Here is a 21742-nt window from a genome sequence, read left to right as displayed (position 1 = left end):
AAAACATATTGCTACCTCATTAATCTACTCTCCTCTTACAAACACACATGAGCTTTTAACTTATCTATACACACTGACAATAACATCCACAACTTGTCGCCATAAAAATCTTTCAGCCAAATCCCACAAATATATTTATATCTCTCTCCTGCTGCTTCCATTAGCTGGTGACATATCACCAAATCCAGGCCCAACCCACACTCCACACCCACAATGAACTATAAATCCAGCTAACCTCATAAACATTGCATGCCTCCCTTTACCCTCCAAGTCACTAAAATGTGCCTTATGGAATGCTCACTCTGTCTGCAATAAGCTAACATCCATCCATGATCTCTTTATCTCAACTAACCTCAACCTTCTGGCAATTACAGAAACATGGCTTACACAATCAGACACTGTCTCCCCTGCTGCACTTTCACATGGTAACCTACACTTCTCACACACCTCCAGGCCTGGTAATTGTAAAGGAGGTGGGGTAGGAATATTACTCTCCCAATCTTTCACATACACAGTTCTCCCACAGGTACCCTCACTCACATTATCATCATTTGAAGTACATTCTATCAGGACTTTCACTCCTTTCTCTGTGCGAGTTGCTGCTATCTATCGCCCACCTGGGCCACCCCAACAATTTCTGGAACACTTTTCTGCCTGGCTCCCTCACTTTCTATCCTCAGACATCTCCACCATCATTATGGATGATTTCAATATCCCCATTGACAGTCCACAATCTCCTCATGCCTCCAGACTACTCTCTGGAACCTCCTCTCTTGGCCTCTCCCAATGGACTGACTCCTCTACTCATCAGGAGGGCCACTGCCTTGATCTTGTATTTAGGAAAATAGAGGGGGGATACCTGCGCACTGAGATTGAATCAAATGCTAGCAAGCTGCTAATAATTAACAACTGACTCTGTTAGACATAAATTAGATAGAGTTGTATACTGCGCTCAGCTCTAAATGTTCTAAGCTTGGAATCTGTTTCAATATACACTAGTCTTATTAATGAGTGAATGGATATGTAGGTAAATAAATGCTTTAATGATAACCAGAAAAAATTAGACTAATTGATTATATGAATCAATACACGTAGCACATACAAATCTAAATTAAGTGAAATATCAAATTACACGTAGCACATACAAATCTAAATTAAGTGAAATATCAAATTACACGTAGCACATACAAATCTAAATTAATTGAAATATCAAACTGACAGAATGGCACACAAAATGAATGTATACAAAGGAGATCAGTATCAGAAATCTTCTGATTGTAGAAGTGAGTCAAAGTCCTTAGGTAATTGAATTTTAAGTATGGGTCAAAATCTGGAAAAAGTCAATGCGTGAAAAGAGGGGACTCCTGCTATGTGGAGAATGCAGGGAAAAGTCTAATATACAGAATGATGATGGTACCAGCGGCGTCCCGCTGATACCTGACAGTACAGTTCTGGTGCTGAGATGCCTGGGGTAAGCTTCCTGAGGAAGGGAGTACGGACTGGTCGGCAAGTGAGGGGTTATTCTCAAAACGGGCTCGGCACTCCCAGTGCAGATGCTAGCAGTACGCCTGGTCCCAGGAGCCTGCCTGCAGTGCCATCCGGAGTGGCTGCTACGTTGGTGGTCCTCATACAAACACTACAATCCCTAGGTCTGAAGGACACAGCTCTTTCTTGGTTCTCTTCCTACCTATCTGATCTCTCTTTTACTATTCGTTTTTTTCTGACTCTGCCTCCTCCTCGCTACCTCTATCAGTTGGAGTATCCCAAGGCTCTGTTTTAGGTCCTTTGTTATTCTCAATCTATACCACCTTGGCAAACTAATCCGCTCTTTTGGATTTCAGTACCATTTGTATGCAGATGATACTCAAATCTACCTATCCTCCCCAGATTTATCACCATCTGTATTGGTCCGTGTCACTGAATGTCTTTCTGCCATTTCATCTTGGATGTCACCTTGCCACCTGAAACTTAATATTTCTAAAACAGAATTAATTATATTTCCACTGGCCAAGAACAGTTACCAACCTGATCTCTCAATCACGGTTGATAACTCGACAATCCACCCCGCTCCACAAGCTCGCTGCCTTGGTGTTATCCTTGACTCTGAACTGTCCTTTGTTCCCCACATTCAATCTGTCTCAAAATCATGTTACATACATCTAAAAAACGTATCCAAAATTCGACCATATCTCACACAAGACACTGCAAAAACTCTAATCCATGCAATCATTATGTCCTGCTTTGACTATTGCAATAGTCTCCTTACTGGTCTTCCCAAAAACAGGCTATCGCAATTACAATCCATTATGAATGCAGCTGCAAGGCTTATCTTCCTTGCCAAATGTTCATCGCCTGCTGCCCCGCTCTGTCCGTCCTTCCATTGATTGGCGGTCTTCTACCGTATTCAATACAAAATGCTTTTACTTACACATAAGGCCATTAACCAAACCAACATACATCTCTTCACTCATCTCAAAATATCTCCCAACCCGACCTCTCCGCTCAGCATAAGATCTGCGTATCATCCCCATGCATTACCTGCTCCCATTCACGGTTACCGGACTTTCTTCGGAAGGCACCCACTCTATGGAATGCTTACCATAGACTTACATCTAGTCTCTAATCCTTCAAGCGTTCCCTGAATACTCACCTCTTCAGGCAAGCTTATCAGATTCCAGAACCGCCCACATGACCTTCATAGCTTCCATGTCTAATTATATCCCCTTTCACAGTCCACACATAACCTCACACATTGTCTTTCTTTCATATTATCCTGACATTTGGCCGACATTCCTGTGTGACTGGATCATCAGCCCACCAAGAAACTCTGCATTCTGGTTGGATCAAAATGCAATATATAGCACCTATCCTTATGTATCAATGCCTATTTCCCTATAGATTGTAAGCTTACGAGCAGGGCCTTCCTACCTATATATCTGTCTGTTATTACCCAGTTTTGTTCTATTTATGTTCCAACTGTAAAGCGCAACAGAATATGCTGCGCTATATAAGAAACTATTAATAAATAAATTATATATATATATATATATATATATATATATTCCATAGACAAAAAATCTTACTGTTTTTCGTGTCCCATTAAGGCTTCTTAGACATGATCTGGAATTTCACAAAACCTACTGATTTTTGTGCCACTCAAACTAAAAAAAGCAATGAAATTACGACATGTTCCTTGCGCATTACAGATATGGTATGCCATCACACCCTGTAGTTATCTGGAGATTCAGCACTCTCACAGAATAAGATTGCTGTCACTCACAAAATGGTGGTGCTGCTAATTCACAGAATTGTGTGCTCATTGGAATACACACATGCAGTCTATGCAACTGAGGTCAAAGCAGTTATGTGGCTCCCACATCCCACTCAGTGCCCACAATCTTCCCATATATATATTGTGTTTAGATAAGGTTGCAGGGAAAGGGGAGTTGTGGGGGGTTTGTGAATGTTGCGAGGGGGGGGTGCCTGCCTATTTTGACAGTCCTGGGCCTCACAATTTCTGATGGCAGCCCTGTCTGCTAATATACATTACAGCGGGCAGCGCTGCAGCTGCATGCCCCATGCGCTTCCGCTCTCTGTGTGGTGGTCAAAATTGACTGGCAAATAATGTTATTGAGGTTAATAATATTGAAGAGACAAAAAAAGGGCCACATTACATGATTTTAGCTCTTTTTAGCCTTTAAAAAAAAAAATACAGATCCAATTCACATGAGGGTGGTTTTGCAAAATGAGAGTAAAACCAAAACACGAAAATTAATCCAGATCCAAAACACGGGGTCAGTGCACATCTTTTCTTTTCATCTGTTATGTACTAGCTGTGCTGCGTGCATATCATTTAATAGTGTAAAAAAGTCAATACTATGGGGAAAACAGGTCATGCTGCTGCTGCTGCTGCAAAACTGGAACGCTTTGGCCGTTCCTCCACTCCTGTGCCCCCAGTGTGTTGTGATCCCCAGGGTACATCCAAGTCTGTGACCCCACCTCCCCCTGCTGCATCTGGGTCAGATTCATCACCAGAAGTTACGCTGCAACAAGTGCTGGATGCAGTTACCTCCTGCAAGACTAAATTGGCAGATAAGATTGAGAAAGTTCAATCCGATATATCTTCTCTTCATCAAGGTCTCCAGCAGGTCCGTGAAAGAGTCGGGGAGGCAGAAACACGTCTATCTAATCTGGAAGATTCCCAGACCCCACTACAGGCTCAAGTGGCCTCCCTGACATCCCAAATGTCCGCAATGCAGCATAAAATTTCCGATATGGAGGGCAGACTGCGCCGCAACAACGTGCGGTTCGTTGGTCTTCCGGAAAGAGAGGAGAGGTCTTCACCTGAAACATTCCTTGAGAAGTGGTTGGGGGATACATATGGCAGAGACTCATTTACTAACCAATTTGCTGTGGAGAGAGCGCATCGGATCCCTACCCGTCCCCTGCCGCCTGGCGCTCCACCGCGCACATTTATAGCCAAATTTCTTCATTACCAGGACCGTGATACTGTGCTTCGATTGCCTCGAGTTAAAGAGCCACTGGAACGCAACGGTGTAAAAATTTCTGTGTTTCCTGATTTCGCAATGGATGTCCAAAAAGACAGCGCTAAATTCCTTCCAATAAAGCGTCATCTCCGGGATTGAAATCTTCAGTACGCTATGATTTTTCCATCTAAGTTGCGAGTGGTAGCGGATGGAGAGTCAAAATTTTTCTCTACACCACGGGAGGCTGCGGTGTGGCTGGTCCGGAGATCTCCTGGAAACAGGCAAATGGCACCGGAATGACTGTACTGATTGCATTTGCTGATTATATTTGTTTATGGCCAGAAATTGCTAGTGTCATTACGACATTAAATAGGCCTTTGTCTGATATTCCAATATTTATATTTCTATAATAGTATTTATGTTGTAATATTGGTTGGATATTGTTCTATGTCCCGCTCCCCTTACTGGGTATATTTCTTTTTTTTCTGGTAGGGTTTTTCTTTTTCTTTTTTATTCGTTGTTTATGTTGATATTTCGGTAAAAATATGGCCGGAGAGTTCCGTTGCATTGGTGGTTATTTTTATCCCAGTGCCTTTTACACCTATAAGGATCGAGTAGTTGTATCCTGTGGGTTTTAGTGTAGTTTAGTTTTGGGTTTAAGTATGCCTAAGTTCGGGTGGGTATACAGGGTGGGGGGTGGCTTTGGATGGGTTGTCCAGTTTTTTTCTTACAAACGTTTTTCTTTATTTTTTCTTTACCACACTATTTTCAAGGTAACTTCAATTATGTTTTATAGTTCAATGTATTACAATGGTGAAACTTTTAACATGGAATGTCGGGGGGGTTAATGATCGTTTAAAGCTCTCTTTGGTCTTTAAAATGATTAAGCAATATGGCCCTGATATTTCTTGTCTAATGGAGACGCATTTGGTCGGGAGTAAGGTACTAGCTCTAAAAAGACCATGGGTGGGATGGGCTTATCACTCCTCACATACTTCATCGTCCAGGGGTGTCTCCATTCTTATTAATAAATCTGTCCCTTTTTCTTTTACTGTGGTCCAAACTGACCCCTATGGCAGATATGTGTTTCTGGATTGTGTACTGTATTTTAAGCCCATTTTATTGTTAGCAGTGTACATCCCCCCTCCTTTTTTATATGCTGTTTTAAAAAAAGCTGCTGAATTTGTGGCCCGTTCTCCAGATACGCCAGTGCTCTGTTTGGGAGACTTCAATAATATAATGGACCAGTCTATGGATAAGTGGCATGAGTCTTCAAGTTCTCTTTCTAGAGGTGGTGAGGGCTTTGCTAAGTTTGTAACTGATTTGGGATGGGTTGATGCGTGGCGAGTTAAACACCCTGGAGTACAACAATTCTCCTGTTTTTCCTCCGCGCATCACTCTTTCTCTAGATTGGATTTGGCCCTGGTGTCCCCATCTGTTGTACCTAATATAACTATCATTGAATATAAAGCCAGAGGAATCTCAGATTACTCCCCACTTCTGGTAGAATTGAATATGTGTAGTCCTAGAGGTCTCCGTTTATGGAAACTACACCCCTCTTGGCTTCTTCAAATGGGTGCAGGTTCAGAGCTGGAAGTTATGTGGGATGGCTATTTTACTGACGTGGGATCTGCCTCTGTAGCTAATGTTTGGGACGCCTTCAAGGCCTATTTACGTGGGTCTCTGATCAAAAGGGTAGCAGAATTAAAAACATTTTACAGGGAAAAAGAACGTGTTTTGGAGATGGCCTGTAGAAATCTTGAGTTGGATTACTTGGGGGACGGGTTGGAATCTTCACGTTTAAAATGGTTGACTGCACAGACAGAGTGGACTGATCATTTGATAGATAGAATGAACCGTAGACTGTTATTCCGTTCTCATTTATATTATATGCAGGCAGACAGAACTGGTAGTTTTCTGGCACACTTGGTTCATGCTGATCGTCCTTCTGCTGCTGTCTCGGAACTAATTGGGCCTGAGGGTTCTATGGTCACATCTACACAAGATATTGCAGAGGTTTTTAGTTTAGTTTATAAAAACTTATATCAAACACAGTTGACTGAGGATGTGAATGCTTTGTCATAATATGTTGCTTCTGCTAGGCTTCCAAAATTGTCATCAGAGGCTCGGGAGTATTTAGATGCCCCGTTGACCCTGGAGGAGGTAGATGCTGCGATTAGTTCCTTTCCCGGTAACAAGGCACCCGGATCTGATGGGATTCCCATAGATATATATAAAAAACATGCTCGTATCTTTGTTCCAAGACTTTTAGATCTGTTTAATGGGCTCTATGAAGAGAATTTGTCTCTCCATCTATGTCTGAAGCCATAATTATTGTGCTCCCTAAACCCGGGAAGGACCCTAGATACCCCGATTCCTATAGGCCAATTTCTCTAATTCCCACAGATGCCAAAATTTTGGCTAAGATCCTTTCTATTCGGCTAAACACTGTTATTACTTCGGTTATTCACCCAGACCAATCAGGATTTATGCCAGGCAAGTCGACGTCGGAGAACATTAGAAGGCTGCACACTCACTTACAGGCCTCCCATGGCGAGGAATCATCCTCTGTTATTGTGTCATTAGATGCTGCAAAAGCATTTGACTCTGTGGAGTGGCCCTTTCTTTGGGAGGTCATGTTATGTTTTGGGTTCGGGCCAGTGTTCTTGAAATGGGTAAAACTTATGTATGCGAACCCTACTGCCAGGGTGTCAGTGAATGGGTTTATCTCCCCATCCTTCCCCCTGTCTCGGGGCACAAGACAGGGTTGCCCCTTGTCCTCAACCCTGTTTGCATTGGCTATTGAGCCGTTAGCCTGTATTATACGTTCTCACCCTGATATTATAGGTCTACAATTGGGTAATAGAATGGACAAAGTTTCCTTATATGCAGATAATTTATTACTTTTTTTGTATGACTATGTAACAGCTATGCCTGTGGTTCTTCAAGTCATACAACAATTTGGAATTTTTTCTGGTCTTAAGATAAACTGGGACAAATCATCTATCCTTCCTCTTAGGGGGTTGTATCTGACTGTTCCCATTATCACTCTCCCTCTCTGTTGGGTAAATAAATTTAAATATTTAGGTATCTGGATAACTAATTCCCCAAAGGACTATATAGTATTGAATGTTGAGCCCCTGTTTGTCTACTTAAAGGGCAAACTTCAGTCCTGGTGCCGGCTCCCTCTTACCGTTACTGGTAGAATTAACTTAATCAAGCTGGTGGTGCAGCCAAAATTTGTGTACGTTTTGCAGCATTCTCCTGTTTTTATTACAGATACATTGTTTAGGCGTTTGAATAGTCTTCTTTCTTCATTGGTCTGGGTGAATCGTCGACCACGTATTCAATTGGCAGCTTTGACCCGATCTAGGTCTGGGGGAAGTTTGGCTCTTCCAAATTTCAAATTTTATTATTATGCGGCGCAGATGGCACATATACGGTTATGGCTTCAAGATGACTCCCCTAATGCCCTGCACGTTTTGTTTGTTTCTCAGATTTTCCCTAACTTTACACCATTACAGGCCTTGCTTGAGGGTAGAATTATACAGAAAGGCCCTCCCCTGTTGATGCAAGCTATTAAGATATGGAAATTGGTATCTAGTATTCCACAGTTTACAGGATTAGATCCAGACACTTCTCTAAGTAGTTATCGTATATTACCTGAACTGGCCTCTTTACAGCTTGAGGTGACATGGGGTTCTAACGGTGTAACTACATTGGGTCATTTATATGACACGTCAATTCTTAAATCTTTTGCGCAACTCCAAGAAGCTCATCATCTCCCTCAATCATATTTCTATAGATATTGTGATAGGATCACTGGTAAAGTGGTCTGTGACAGGGACATTTATCTCGGCTTTTTGAAAAGCCGGTTTGGGACCTGGGGGTTGTGGGTGAGAGGAGAGGGAGGGCTCCACCCACGGCCACTCCAGGTTTTGGTTCTCGCAGCCTGGTAACAGGCTTGTTAGGGTTTCCACCTGAGAGTGGCCAATATAAGCCTAGTGTGTTGAGGGCTGATTGTCTCACCTGGGAGAGCAGGCAGGGAGTTTGCTCAGAGACACTTGAAAACCTATCTGTAAGTGTTGTGCTGTGCCTTGGTTGCTGGTGAGGGCATTAGGCCCTGCCAGGTTCTGGTAGTGAGGGAACTACCTGTGAAGTTAGTACCCCGACAGGGCTAGGATTTATGTTTATGTTTTCTTTATGTTATTTCTGACATTGTACAATAAAGACTGGCGCCGACCAGCTTGTACTTGCATGCAGACTGGTGTGCTGCTTCCCTGCTGCTGTGGGTGTGTGTAAGAAAGGAGGCCTCTACCCAGGAGAGGGAACCCCTAATCTGACTGTGTCACAATATTTACAATTACAGCATGCTCTCTCGGCTCAATTTTCAGATAGCCCTCCTCTAATTCAAATATCCCCATTGAAGTCATTCCTTTTATCTTTAGGTCCCCGGAAGACGCTTTCTTACTCATACTCCTATATATTGTCTTCTTATCATAAGGATGGTTTACCACATCTTAGATCAAAGTGGGAGAGAGATATTGGCCTTATAAGTGATACGGAATGGGATAATGCTCTAGAAGCTCCTCGTATTTCCACGACTTCTATAAGATTTCAACAGGTTCAACTGTTTATTCTACACCGTACCTATTAAACTCCTGTTCATTTGCTGAGGTTTTGGGGGAGAGCATCTGACATATGCCCTAAGTGTAAAATTAGTAGCGGTACTTTCTGGCACCTTCTATGGGATTGTCCGGTGGTTAGCATTTTTTGGAATAAGGTTCTGAGAGTTTTGTCCAATACAGGTATTGCTCCCACTTTAGCTACGCCATTGACGTGCTGTTTAGGCTCTATGGACGATGAGGTAGTGGACAGATATCTTAAGCAATACATTGTCAATATGTGTACACTAGCTAAGGTATGTGTGGCTCGGTCGTGGATGGCTCCTACAGGACCAGATTATAATGCTTGGCTGTCCTTGGTCCGTACCACTGTTGAACATGAAAAACATGTGTTTATTTGTCGCAAAGCTGAGAAGAAGTATGAACGTATCTGGAGCAGTTGGCTTAAATCCTGTTATGCCCGTGCACTGCCTAATGATTGACCGGTATATTATTGTTAGGATAATGAGGTAGATTACTACCTTGTTGGAGGTAATGTGCTGTGTGATAAATTGAGAGCAGAATTTATTGGGATCTAGTTGATTTTGCCAATTTTTCAGTTGTTATTTTTGACAATATTCCAATATTTGTATAGTGTGGTAATTTTTTTTTTTTAATATATTTTATGTGTATATATATATATATATATATATATATATATATATATATATATATTTATTTTCTTTCTTTTTTTTCTCTATGTTTATTGTTTTGGTATACAGATTAATATTATATTTTTTATAAGCAATGGATCTGGGATGCAGTTTGTAGATCTAGGTTTTATATTCCAGATACTGTTATTTGATTATGTATTTATGTGTATGTGTATGTATATATATATATATGTGTGTATGTATGTGTGTATATGCGTATATATATATATATATATATATATATATATATGTATATATTATTTTTTTATTATTATTTTTTTATATATCTTTTTTTTTTTTTTTTTTTATTATTTAGTTTGTTTGGTTATTTGTTAATGTATATCTATAAACCAATAAAAATTTACTCAATTTAAAAATAGTTTGAAAAAGTCCAAACATAACACCGCTACATGTTACAGTTCCTCCGCCAATACAATCACACTCAGTATAAGAGAAAGGAACAAAGCAGAGCATAAACATTCTGTACTTGTCATTACCTACCTACCTATGGATACAAATATCCAGGCATTACATTGTGATATCAGCCCTGTAATTCTCATACGCTGACTGTCTGGGCCGGCACTGGGCTCTATGTCACGCTTCAGTAAGTCTTATTGTCACCGGTTCTGCAATAAGCAGCAAGAACATCATGGGCCTGAATCTGATTTGCATGTAAAAGCGACTGCAGCAGCGTCTATTGGTGGTTGCCTGCCTGCGACTTTATGCAAATGGCCTACAAACACCTTCCCTTGTGTACATCCGTATGGCCGAATTGGTCACACCATGGAAAATGGCACCAGACCTATGGCAGGAACAATTTCTCTATATGACCTTGGCCTCCTATGTCTGCGGCTGGGCGTTCGGGAATGCAGTCGTTTGCACTGACATGCCCCTGACACTCCCATAACACGCCCATGAGACAGACCACCACCTGGTAACCACCCGGGAACGCCCATCACTTTTCTGCCATTTTTCTAATGCCGATTGCAACAGCAACTTTATGTACACGCTCTGTATAACGCATGCGCCGTAGGGGTTTCACAATTTTTAGCGCATTCCCAGTCTATGTGCGAAAATAATCTCTCAACTACATCGGGGGGACCACTACTGGGGACACTGTATAAGGGGCACTACTGTGGGCACTGCATAGGGGGGACCACTACTTGGGACACTGTATAAGGGGCACTACTGAGGGTACTGCATAGGGGGGACTACTACTGGGGGCACTGCATAGGGGGACCACTACTAGTGGCAGTGTATAAGGGGCACTACTGAGGGTACTGCATAGGGGGGACTACTACTGGGGGCACTGCATAGGGGGACCACTACTAGTGGCAGTGTATAAGGGGCATTACTGGGGGCACCGTATAAGAGGCATTACTGGGGGCACTGTATAAGGGGCACTGCATAAGTGGCACTAATGGGGGCACTGAATAAGGGGCACTGTATAAGGGTGCAATGCTGGGGGCACTGTATAAGTAACACTACTGGGGCACTGTATAAGGGGCACTACTACAGGGGGCACTGTATAAGGGGCACTTCTACTGGGAACATTGCATTAGGGGCACTACTACAATGGGCATTTCAAGATGGGCACTACTACTTGGGGCATTAAGGTGCATATAGAATGGAAAGGAATGTTCCCAGAGTGACGAGAAATGGTGGTGCATCACATTGACACGCCCCCATTTTCCACTGGCTATGCCCACTGTGGCATGTGACCATGCCCACTTTTCGGCGCGCACGCACATATTTTGGTGGGGGGCTCCATTTTTTTTACTTGCACTGGGCTCCAAATACCCAAGTTACGCCACTGGGCGGGATGCATGATGCATCGCATTCAGAATGCGTTACATCCCTCCACCCTTCGCATGCATGCCAGCATTAGTAATGCAGATATGCATGAAGAACACCGCAAAGGATAGCTCTCTATGTAAGAGCTGTTCATTGTGAATGAGGGACTTCCAGGTCTAAGGCTCGGGTCTCTGGCGTCCTTCTGCGCATGCTGCGGGGTGTGCTGGGAGTGATCCCTCTCACAGCACTCTCCTGATAGAAGCCCATGGGCTTCTATAGGGTAACGCCATCCAAGCCCCGGAGTGCATCGCATTACAAGACCTTATACATATGAGAAATACGGTGAAACCCGTATTTTTGGGGCTTGACCACCTTTCTCCCTTTGCCACATCCCACCCAATGACATGCCCTACCAGGACTTGTGCTCCCATGACAGCTCGGAGCCACACATTGCCTACCTCTGAAATCACTAATTCAGTGGTTAGTAATCCATAGCATGCTGGGACTTGCAACCTGAGAAATATATTTCTAATGTGACAGAAGCCATTTAATATGCCTGGCAGAATATAAACCTTCAGGATGGGTCAGCATACATTTAGCAACAGGAGTTAAGTCACTAGTAGTCTATAACTTGAGCCATGGCATATTCTTTCCTCTGGCCTATCAGGGTATGGAAGGTGTGTTAGAGGTGTGGCTTTGTATTTTATACTATTGGTTACTGGGCTGGCAGGTCTCTTGCTTTTTTTTATGTGTGTTTTTTTCTTGTTGGATTTCTTGTTGCTGGAAAGAATGGTAGCAGCGACTGTCTTGTTTTAGGCCTTGTGTATTGACAGGTCAGAATCAGTCTAACCCACCAATATACAGGTTAGGCTAATTCTATCCTACTAGGGTCAGAGGCACCACCGGTCCAGGTGAGTTTCTTGTGTGTTATTGGGAGAGGAGTTTGTATACCTTGAGTGGGATACCCTGAGTTCCCTAACTGGGCAGTATCCTGCATTCCCATCTGCATTATATCCAGAGGCTGAGAAAATGGCAGTAGATGCTGCTACTAATTGACGCAGGTCAGGTCACCAAACTAGCCTGAATCTCTGTTTCTACTATGTAATTGTGAAGAGGTGTGGAGGATGCGGTGCACATACAGTAAGTTACCTTCCTCCACTCACCCTCACTTCAGGCCTCTGAGGTATTACCGATACTCCTGGAAAGCCGGTAGAATGACTCTCTAGAAACCAGAAAACATGCGCAGTGCTTAGTGGCTCTCAAAAATACAAGATAAACAAACTCCAAATACTAACAATTTATTGAATATAGAATTTATAATTTAATTCACAAATGTATAACTCCCAGGAGTATTTAAAGTGAATAGCAGTAGAAAATAAACATATGAATAGGAATAAAAATTAAATAAAAACAGTCTATTCTTGCAAAAATACAAAGGTTGCACTGTTAATGTTGATTGTATTCATATGTGGCGAAACTCAGAATAAACACAGTAACAAAAGTCTCTAGTATCAATCTGGGAGCATGTTACTCAAAATATGCCTTTGGTTGTCATTCCATATTATTAGGTGTAAAAAGACACAATAATGATGGTAATTCAAAGTCTCTGGACTTGTGTCCGCTTGGGTAAATATTTGTATATACCGTACTCACGGATGAAGAGTAGGTGAGTTTCAAACTCCAAACTGAATCTATGACTGTTAAATGATCAGCGGCTAGCGGGAGCTAATCCGGAGAACTCGCCGAATGTGTCTTACTGGGGAGCTGCAGACTCACCCAGTGAAATAACAGATCAATGTGCTCCTCTGACATTTGTCTGTGATAGCGGACACCAGACTCAAATTCAATAGTCCCGCCAACGGCAGATGTAAATAGCAGCCGGTCCTCACACTGTATGGAGGATCTCTCTCACAGATGGCTAGTTGTGTAGTGACAAGCCAGACAGCACACCACAGCACTCCAACTGGCGTGCGGTCACTGGGTGGATATCACGGGCTAAACCTCAGCAAATAACCCACAGTGACAAAGGTTTCCACGTTGACAGAGACCCAAGGTGTATTGTCCAATCCAAAGAGGAGTCAGAGCAGTCAGGGCAAAGTGCAGCACAGTGCAGCAGGGATAGCACCTGTACCTTCAACGCGTTTCTCCGTGTACCACGGCTTTCTTGAGAAACTGGCACAAGAGAAGTGTGATTTATGCTGGAATATGGGGACAGTAACGTAACAGGGGTGAACCAGTTTTAGTATAGGTGGGAGTATGGTAGACTGTTTTAAAAGGGTGAACTTTCAGATAGTGAATGTGAGGGGGTTCAGTGTGAGGCTGGGGCTGTCTGGACTAACTGAATTGCCTTTTCTTGCAAGGTTATGATCTCATTAGACAGTTCTCTGGAATGAAAGGCAGTCTGTCCTCCCAGTGGGGACTTGCAGAATGCTTGTCATTCCGGATAACTGTCCACAGAGATCACAACTTTGAAAGATAAGACAGTCCCGACCTTATCTTATCCCTCGATCATTCCACTCACGGGAAACCATCTGCGTAGAGAACAAAGCAACAGTAAACCAACATTAGCTATATAATCAATATCTGTATACACAGCTATCATCAAACACTTCATAAGTAACAGTGCAATCCCAGGGATTCATTTAACCCTTTCAGGGACAGTGTTTCTAATCTATAAATCCACCGGGATTCACATTTTAATAATTTAAGTGAACAGTCCCCACCCCTCAGAGAGAAGGGAATGTGATCAATTATAATATAATTGATAGTTGCCAAACCATGGCCTGCCTGCACAAAGTACCGGGCCATGGGCTGATCACTTTGCCCAGTCTGAAGGGCACTGTGAGGGCACCTCCGTTAAATTCCGAAAATACATAATTTTCGGAATTTGATGAATACCATGATTTCCATATCCCCATACTAATGAATGGGGAGTGTGGAAAGTAACGCAGGGGGACTTAGCAAGGAGATATCATCTTACTTGCAATATCGAACTTTTGTTTTTGCTATAGCTTATGATATTATGTAAATAAAATGATGTTCCAGAGTTGGTTCATTATTTGCAATTTATTAGGGGTTTAGACAGAGCCGTAACTTACATTTTGGTGCCCTGTGCCAGAGATTTGGTGCCCCCCCTCCCCATCGTAAACAGAGACAGTGCGTACCGCAGATGCACAGGCCAAAAAAAGGGCATGGTCTCACTATAATACCCCCAATTCACATTATGCCACACAGTAGTGCCCCTTAACGGCTCCTTGGCGCTGGACACTCTGGGACCGGACTGGGAGAGACGACACATCATAACGTGTCTCCCAGTCCTTAAAGCCACTATAGAAGACGGGAAGGGGTGGAGCTCAGGAGTAATTTGTGATAGTAATGATGCACCCGGCAGAGAAGATGCAACGCACACAGTTACTATTATACATTGCAGCGGACAGCCGCTTTAGTTAAGGGGTGATCGCGGGTGGAGGCGGCTGGTTCCGTCCACAGGGCATGTATACCTCTAACTAAGGGTAGAGGCTCCCAAGGGAAGGTTGGAACTACAAATCCCTCCTGTGCCCTTTTTAACCCATACACCCAGGCCACTGGTGGGACTAGCCCCAAATAGAAGGTAACTCCTAGGTAAAGGTAACTGTAATAAGGGGAGATTTAATCCAGTATTTCTCACCCCCTTGCTGTGGTGCTTCTGCCCCCTCACGACATCCAGCACAGCCCGGGGTGCAGAGCACCACACCAGGGTGTGCACAGTGGGTCCAGGGATGGGATAAATCTCCACGGGGATCAGTGCTGGGTGCCGCTCCCTGGAAAAGGTAACGAGCACCTCTCCTCCGGCACCAGGGGTTCTTAGGCGGGCTATCAGTCTGTCTCGGCAGCCAGGTATCCAGCAATGGAGTCCTCTGGTCCTTTCTGCACAGGTCCCCTCCCCAGCGCAGTCGCAGGCGCCGTGTTCCTCTTCTCCAGCAGCAGTGGGTACTCCAGGCTCTGGAGGGGTCTCAGGTCCTTTTCACTCTCCGTCAGTCAGCAGGCACCAGCGGGGCAGCTCCACCTCCGGGGTCCTCTCCAGGGCTCAGTCCACGGCGGGCAAGCTCCTCGCCAGCAGCAATCTCTTCAGTCTTCACCGTCTGGCGGTAGCAGGGCGTCAGCACCTCCCGGCAGCGAGCTCCCTCTCTCCCAGGGGAATATCAGCTCTTTTCCCCCAGCAGCAGAACCATCGGCAGGCAACTCTAGGGGCAATCATCCACCTCCGGAGTCCTCACATCAAGGCCAGTGGTGTTCTCAGTGGGGTAATCAGGCACTGAACTCCGCTCTGTCCGGGCGACACTATCCAAGGGAACGGCGGGTCCGACATCACCTCCGCTCCGTCCAGCAATCATTTCTCCCCCAACCCCACTATTATACAGTACATTGCAGCGAGAGAGTGGCAAGATAGAGGGTGATGAGGCGGCCGGTTCCGCCCACAGGGCATGTGCGCTCTGTGCGGGCGCACCGGCCGCACCACCCTAGTTACGGCCCTGGGTTTAGACAGTGCTGGGGATAATTTTGTAATTTGCATTTTAACAAACACGTCTACTGCAGGGGGCTATCAGGTTGGTGCAGCAGGGGGCGGCTTAACTGGGCGGTCCAGGGGAGTGTTGGCTCAATTGCGTCATATCGGCCCAACCCCCCCACTTTACAATAGCGATATTACCGGCATTGAAAAGCAGGGGGAGGGGCTAGAATGACACGATCAGCGCAAATCCTCCCCGGACCGACCACTTTCGCTCAATAGTCGGTGAGGGTGCATGGGGGCGGAGGGGAAACGGGTTTGGGAGACCTGCGTACTCTCACGGGTGGCCGGGAGCGGCACCAGTTTTCGGGAGGCTCCCGGCTGTCCCAGGAGAGCAGGCAAGTATGGTGTACTGTGTCGTTGATTGCGATTTGAAGTGTGCGCAGAGTGTAAAAAGAGGTGATTACAATTGGCGTACCAATGAGCGATAACATGGTTGAAACTAAATTTTTCTTGGACTGTATAATATCTATATTTAAATACTTGGATGAAGAACACCGTACAGATTGTTTTTAAAAATAAGCACATGGATTATCAAATCAATGCAAATGTACAGTAATTTATTGTTCTATGCTTTTCTCTCCAAAACCTTTTTACTGCACTTCTAGGAATAATGTTTTGTTATCATGTGAATAAAATGAGTAGACTTTGCCAATGTGTCCCCATATTATACAAATCCCTTCTCCTGTTGCAGATGATGGGAAGCTGTCCTTTGATGAGTTCAAGGCTTACTTTGCTGATGGAATCCTCAGTGGGGAAGAACTCAGCGAGCTTTTTCACAAAATCGACACCCACAAGACTGAGTAAGATCCATTTTCTGTCCTTTATAACGTATTCGAGAGAATGTAACCTGTTCATTGCATCTTATGGAGAACTGTATTACAGACTTGAGGGCCTAATTCAGAGATGGACGCAAAGGTTATGCAGTTGAGCGATTATTGGTCGTCTGCATATACGTCAAATATCATTACAGATGTCGCTTGCAATCAGGGTGTAGCGAGGGTGGTTCCAGTGGAGCATGAGCTCCCGGCGCCAAAATGGACAGAGGGCGCCATTCAAGTTTCTGGAATTCATGGGGCGCTACAGAGTATGACGGCCGCCTGTTAGTTTTATCTAGGTTAATTTGCTCTATATCCTAAATAAGTTACAGATCTGAGATCAGTTTCTACATTTCATGCTCCCTCAAACTGCCCAGACTGCCTCCCCTCCGGCCCACCCCCCTCTGTGATCATCTTCTGTCACCTCCCCTTTCCTGTCAGACTGATTACAGTCACTTCTCACCTCCCCTCTCTACCCTGTGATCGGCTCTTTGCCCCTCCCCTCTCCTTTCTTATTGGCTTCTGTCACCACCTCTCTCTCCTTTTCTCATTGGCTTCTGTCACCACCACTCTTCTCTCCTTTTCTTATTGGCAGGTTTCAGTTTTAAAAAAAGTCACTGCTTTGCCATGGTTCAACGATACACCTCTGCTTGCATTGAAGATTTATTGACAAAGTGATAGACAGAGATGGACTTTTTGCATGTGGCAACGTGGATGCTGACGTGACACGACTATTTTGTCTCTGCCTGCGACTGCGATCCCATATTCAGTAAAAATGGCTCCGGCATCTCAGTTCCCGCAGCCATTCCTCGCAACCACAGGCTCACTCAGAAGTCTGATAATGATAACTAGCTACTGATCTGCAACCGTTGCCGCGTCTTTGTACGCAGTCGCTTGGATTAGCAGACCAGCCGCTGCGTGCAAATTCGCAGCTGTGTGGGCATTAGCGTCCATCTCTGAACTGAATCAGGCCCTGATTGCGGAACACTGTGAATATCGGTAAACAAAAATGAAGGCTCAGGGCTGAAATATTTTTAATTTACTGTATCTGTGTTAATTGGGAACTGCTGAGTGGTGGGAATACATACAGAAAGTATACTTACACTGCAAACACTGACATATAATGCTATGGTGGGGTGAATGAAAAGTCTTTATGTGCTGGTGAATTTTGCTAAAAATGTTTACTTTGCGATTAGGTCAGAAAGATGACCCCCTACTTACATAACCTAAATTACACCGGTCAGGGCCGTAACTAGGGCTACTGCAGAGCCACCCGGTGCATCCAAGGGACGCACCCTGTAGCCTGTAGAGATGCCCAGAGCATCCAAAGGACGCTCCGGGCAGTGCTCTATTTTCCTAGTGCTGGCGCAGGGAGGCATAGAGCCCTGCTCTGGTACTGACTCCAGTAACTGGAGCAAACATTCTTCAAACCACTGAGCAGTCACAATTTTCAGTGACCAAAATAGGATGTGCCATTTTGGGCGCAGATATTAGCAAAGACTCTGGTACTGTGACAGGCCCTTTACTATTTTCTGTGAATGCGCCATCTTCCAGGATATAACACAGTAGATGGTGTAGCCGGCAGAAGGTTGGGGAGCCCACTGCATGGAAGGTGAAAGGTTGCTTTACATGGGACCCACCCAGGCGTTACTTTGCCTGTGGTTGGGAGGTTTGTGTATCTAAGGAAATTAAATTGTATTCATATTGACATGGACTCACTATGTGAAGTGCTTAAGTAACGGGTGATAGATAAGATAAGGTGATAAGAGATAGACAGTAATTAGCTAGACAATGGGCAGGATGCATCAATGAGCAAAATGCCGTCACACTCCGCAAATGCGGGATTGACCACATTTTTCATATGCACCAAGCTTTGGTTGCGGTGGGTAATGCCATCTTCCCGATGGCGTTACCCATAGAAGCCTATGGGCTTCTATCCGCAGTGAGCTGAGAGAGGGATCCAATCGGATCTCTCCCAGCAGCCACCGCGGCATTCGCGTCCTTCTGCGCATGCGCAGAAGGATGCCGGAGGGTCTTCTGGGTCATAGACCCGTAAGTCCCTCCATCGCAAAGGGACACTCTTACCGACAAAGCAGTCCTTTGTGGTGATCGTCATGCATACCGGCGTTACCAATGCCGCCATGCATGCGATGACCAGCGGAATGCATCCCGCACAGTGTCTAGATAGACACCAGATGTTAGACAGACAGTAGGTCGACAGGGACAACAGCTCGACACATTAAAGGTAGACAGGTACAAATGGTCGACAGGGTCAAAATGTGGACTCAAAAATGGTCGACATATGATTTTTTCAGTTTTCTAGCCCTAATCTTCACCCTAACCTTCCCCTTGGTGCCTAACCCTAACCTTCCCTCCTGTTGCCTAACCCTAACCGTCGTGGTAGGTGCCTGACCCTAACCATTCCTTCTAGTACCTACCCCTAACCTTCCGGGAAGTGCCTAACCCTATACCTAAAAAAAAAAATCATGTGTCGACCTTTTGGCCCTGTCGACCTATTGACTGTCTAATACAGTGATTTTCAACTCGAGGCACACTACACAAGATTTTAAAATTGCCAAGGCACACTATCCAGCGATGCGATGTGCGTCACCAAAAAAACATTCACATTGGCTCTCACATAAAAAAATACACACACATTGGCCTCCACAAGAATAAAACACACTACACTGGCCTCCTCAGGAATAAAACACACTACATTGGCCTCCTCAGGAATAAAACACACTACATTGGCCTCCTCAGGAATAAAACACACTACATTGGCCTCCTCAGGAATAAAACACACTACATTGGCCTCCTCAGGAATAAAACACACTACATTGGCCTCCTCAGGAATAAAACACACTACATTGGCCTCCTCAGGAATAAAACACACTACATTGGCCTCCTCAGGAATAAAACACACTACATTGGCCTCCTCAGGAATAAAACACCCCACATTGGGCTCCACAGGAATAAAACACACTACATTGGCCTCCTCAGGAATAAAACACACTACATTGGCATCCACAGGAATAAAACACACTACATTGGCCTCCTCAGGAATAAAACACACTACATTGGCCTCCTCAAGAACGATACACACTACAGTACAAGCAAGCTGAGCTGACCGCTGCGGCACAATTGACAACCACTCGCAGCACACTAGTGTGCCATGGCACAGTGTTTGAAAAATGCTGGTCTAACATCTGGTGTCTATGTAGACATTGGGGCATATTCAATTTGGTGCAAAAAAGTTTCGCCGGTGACGTAATTTCGCCTGGCGAAGTCTTATCCCCGTATTCAATTCTGGAGACTTTTCGTCGGTGCAGAAAGTCAATGCATTGGACTCAGCGGAAAAGATTTGCCTATGAGAACAGGCGAAAAAAGTGCAGAATTGGGGTTTAGGGGTGCAAACTTGCGGAAACCACACAGCACCCTTGGGACAGCCCCCCAAAGCTGAACTGTGTCAAAAAAATGGAAAAAATACTTAAGAACACCCCAAAAAAGCACTTTCATTTTGGGGCCGAAAAAGACCAATGTTGGAGGACAAACTTTAAAACTAGAGAAATAGACTCCAGGATATACAATTGGGAAACCAGCTGCCTTAATACCGACAGCCGGCTTCCCGACTGTCATATCCCGGCGAGGGTGAAATGCCGGGTGTCTTTATCTAGACACCTGTCATTTCCCCGACGCCGGGAGACAGGCGCCCGGCATCCCGATCGAAGGGATGCCGGGCTCCGCGAGCGGACAGCCGCGGGGGGGAGGGTTAGGTTTAGGACACCCGGGGGGGACTTAGGGGTAGGCACAACCCCCGGGAGGGTTAGGTTTAGGCTAGGGGGAGGGAGGGTTAGGGTTAGGCACCCCCAGGGGGGACTTAGGGTTAGGCACCCCCCCGGGGGTCTTAGGTTTAGGCAGCGGGGAAGGGGGGGGTTAGGGTTTGGCACTTAGAGGGGGGATTAGGGTTAGGCACTTGGGGAGGTTAGGTTTAGGCACCCCTAAGGAGGGTTAGGGTTAGGGGGTTAGGTTAGTTTATACTTACCTTAGCGACGATCGGGATTTCTAGCGCTGGCGGACTTCCGCTGCCGGGAACTCTGCTTTTGTCGGCCAGGCGCTGCCGGGAATCATACCGATTCCGACTCCAGGGGGCTACCCAAGTATTCGCCAGGTGTTTATGGGATTGGTGGATTTTTAACGTTTTTAAAAACTTCACTTTACCAACTTTAAAATATGGTTGCACCCATTTTCATGTACCCCAAATTTGCGGGACTACTTATTTGGTTGAAAAAATATTGCTTAATGCTATTCTTCACCACTTATGCAAAGACGCTAATAGCAAGCTTTTGAAAAAACAAAAGTGCCCAGAATAGCTTTATTAGGGGTACTAGAACACTCCTATAGTGATCCCCTATGTTAGTGAAACTTTTCGGGGGGTACAGACTGTTTTCCCCATTTTTGACAGTACTTTTTGCTAGCTCCAAATTCGCCGGGTGCCGTTTTTGCCAATTTCTAATTGAATACGGGGATAAGCGGGGATTGATTGACAGCTCGCCCCATTTTGTAGGCGGGGAGGGGGGGTGGCTGCACAAATGCCACCTTTAGGAACACCTGGCGTTTGTGGGCGGCCCTACTGACATCACTAGTGATGTCAGTAGTGGACTTCCTGCTCTATTAGAGCAGAAAGTCCACTTGGGCTTGCGAGAGCTGAGCCCCTACCACAGGGTCTCGTCGCAAGCCCGATGGTCTCGATTATCGAGGCGACCATCGCCAGGCAACTTGC

The 21742-nt window shown here is 45.0% G+C and overlaps 1 protein-coding gene across 2 annotated transcripts in view; it reads left to right on the top strand.

Moving 5' to 3' along the window:
• NECAB1 (N-terminal EF-hand calcium binding protein 1) overlaps positions 1 to 21742 on the top strand; it is a 298804-nt gene that overhangs the window by 29812 nt on the left and 247250 nt on the right. Inside the window, exons 1-2 of one of the 2 annotated variants that reach the window (XM_088471514.1) lie at positions 16381 to 16543; positions 16839 to 16947. In XM_088471514.1, the coding sequence (XP_088327640.1) occupies positions 16489 to 16543; positions 16839 to 16947 (164 nt within the window). In that variant the 5' untranslated portion in view covers positions 16381 to 16488. Of the gene's footprint in view, positions 1 to 16380; positions 16544 to 16838; positions 16948 to 21742 lie in introns of those variants that run through there. The other variant, XM_088471513.1, reaches the window with a different exon arrangement.

This window comes from Taudactylus pleione, unplaced genomic scaffold, assembly GCF_031769625.1.
Source record: "Taudactylus pleione unplaced genomic scaffold, aTauple2 ptg000114l, whole genome shotgun sequence".
NCBI classification, from domain to species: domain Eukaryota; kingdom Metazoa; phylum Chordata; class Amphibia; order Anura; family Myobatrachidae; genus Taudactylus; species Taudactylus pleione.
This window is presented reverse-complemented; position numbering and strand designations above follow the sequence as displayed.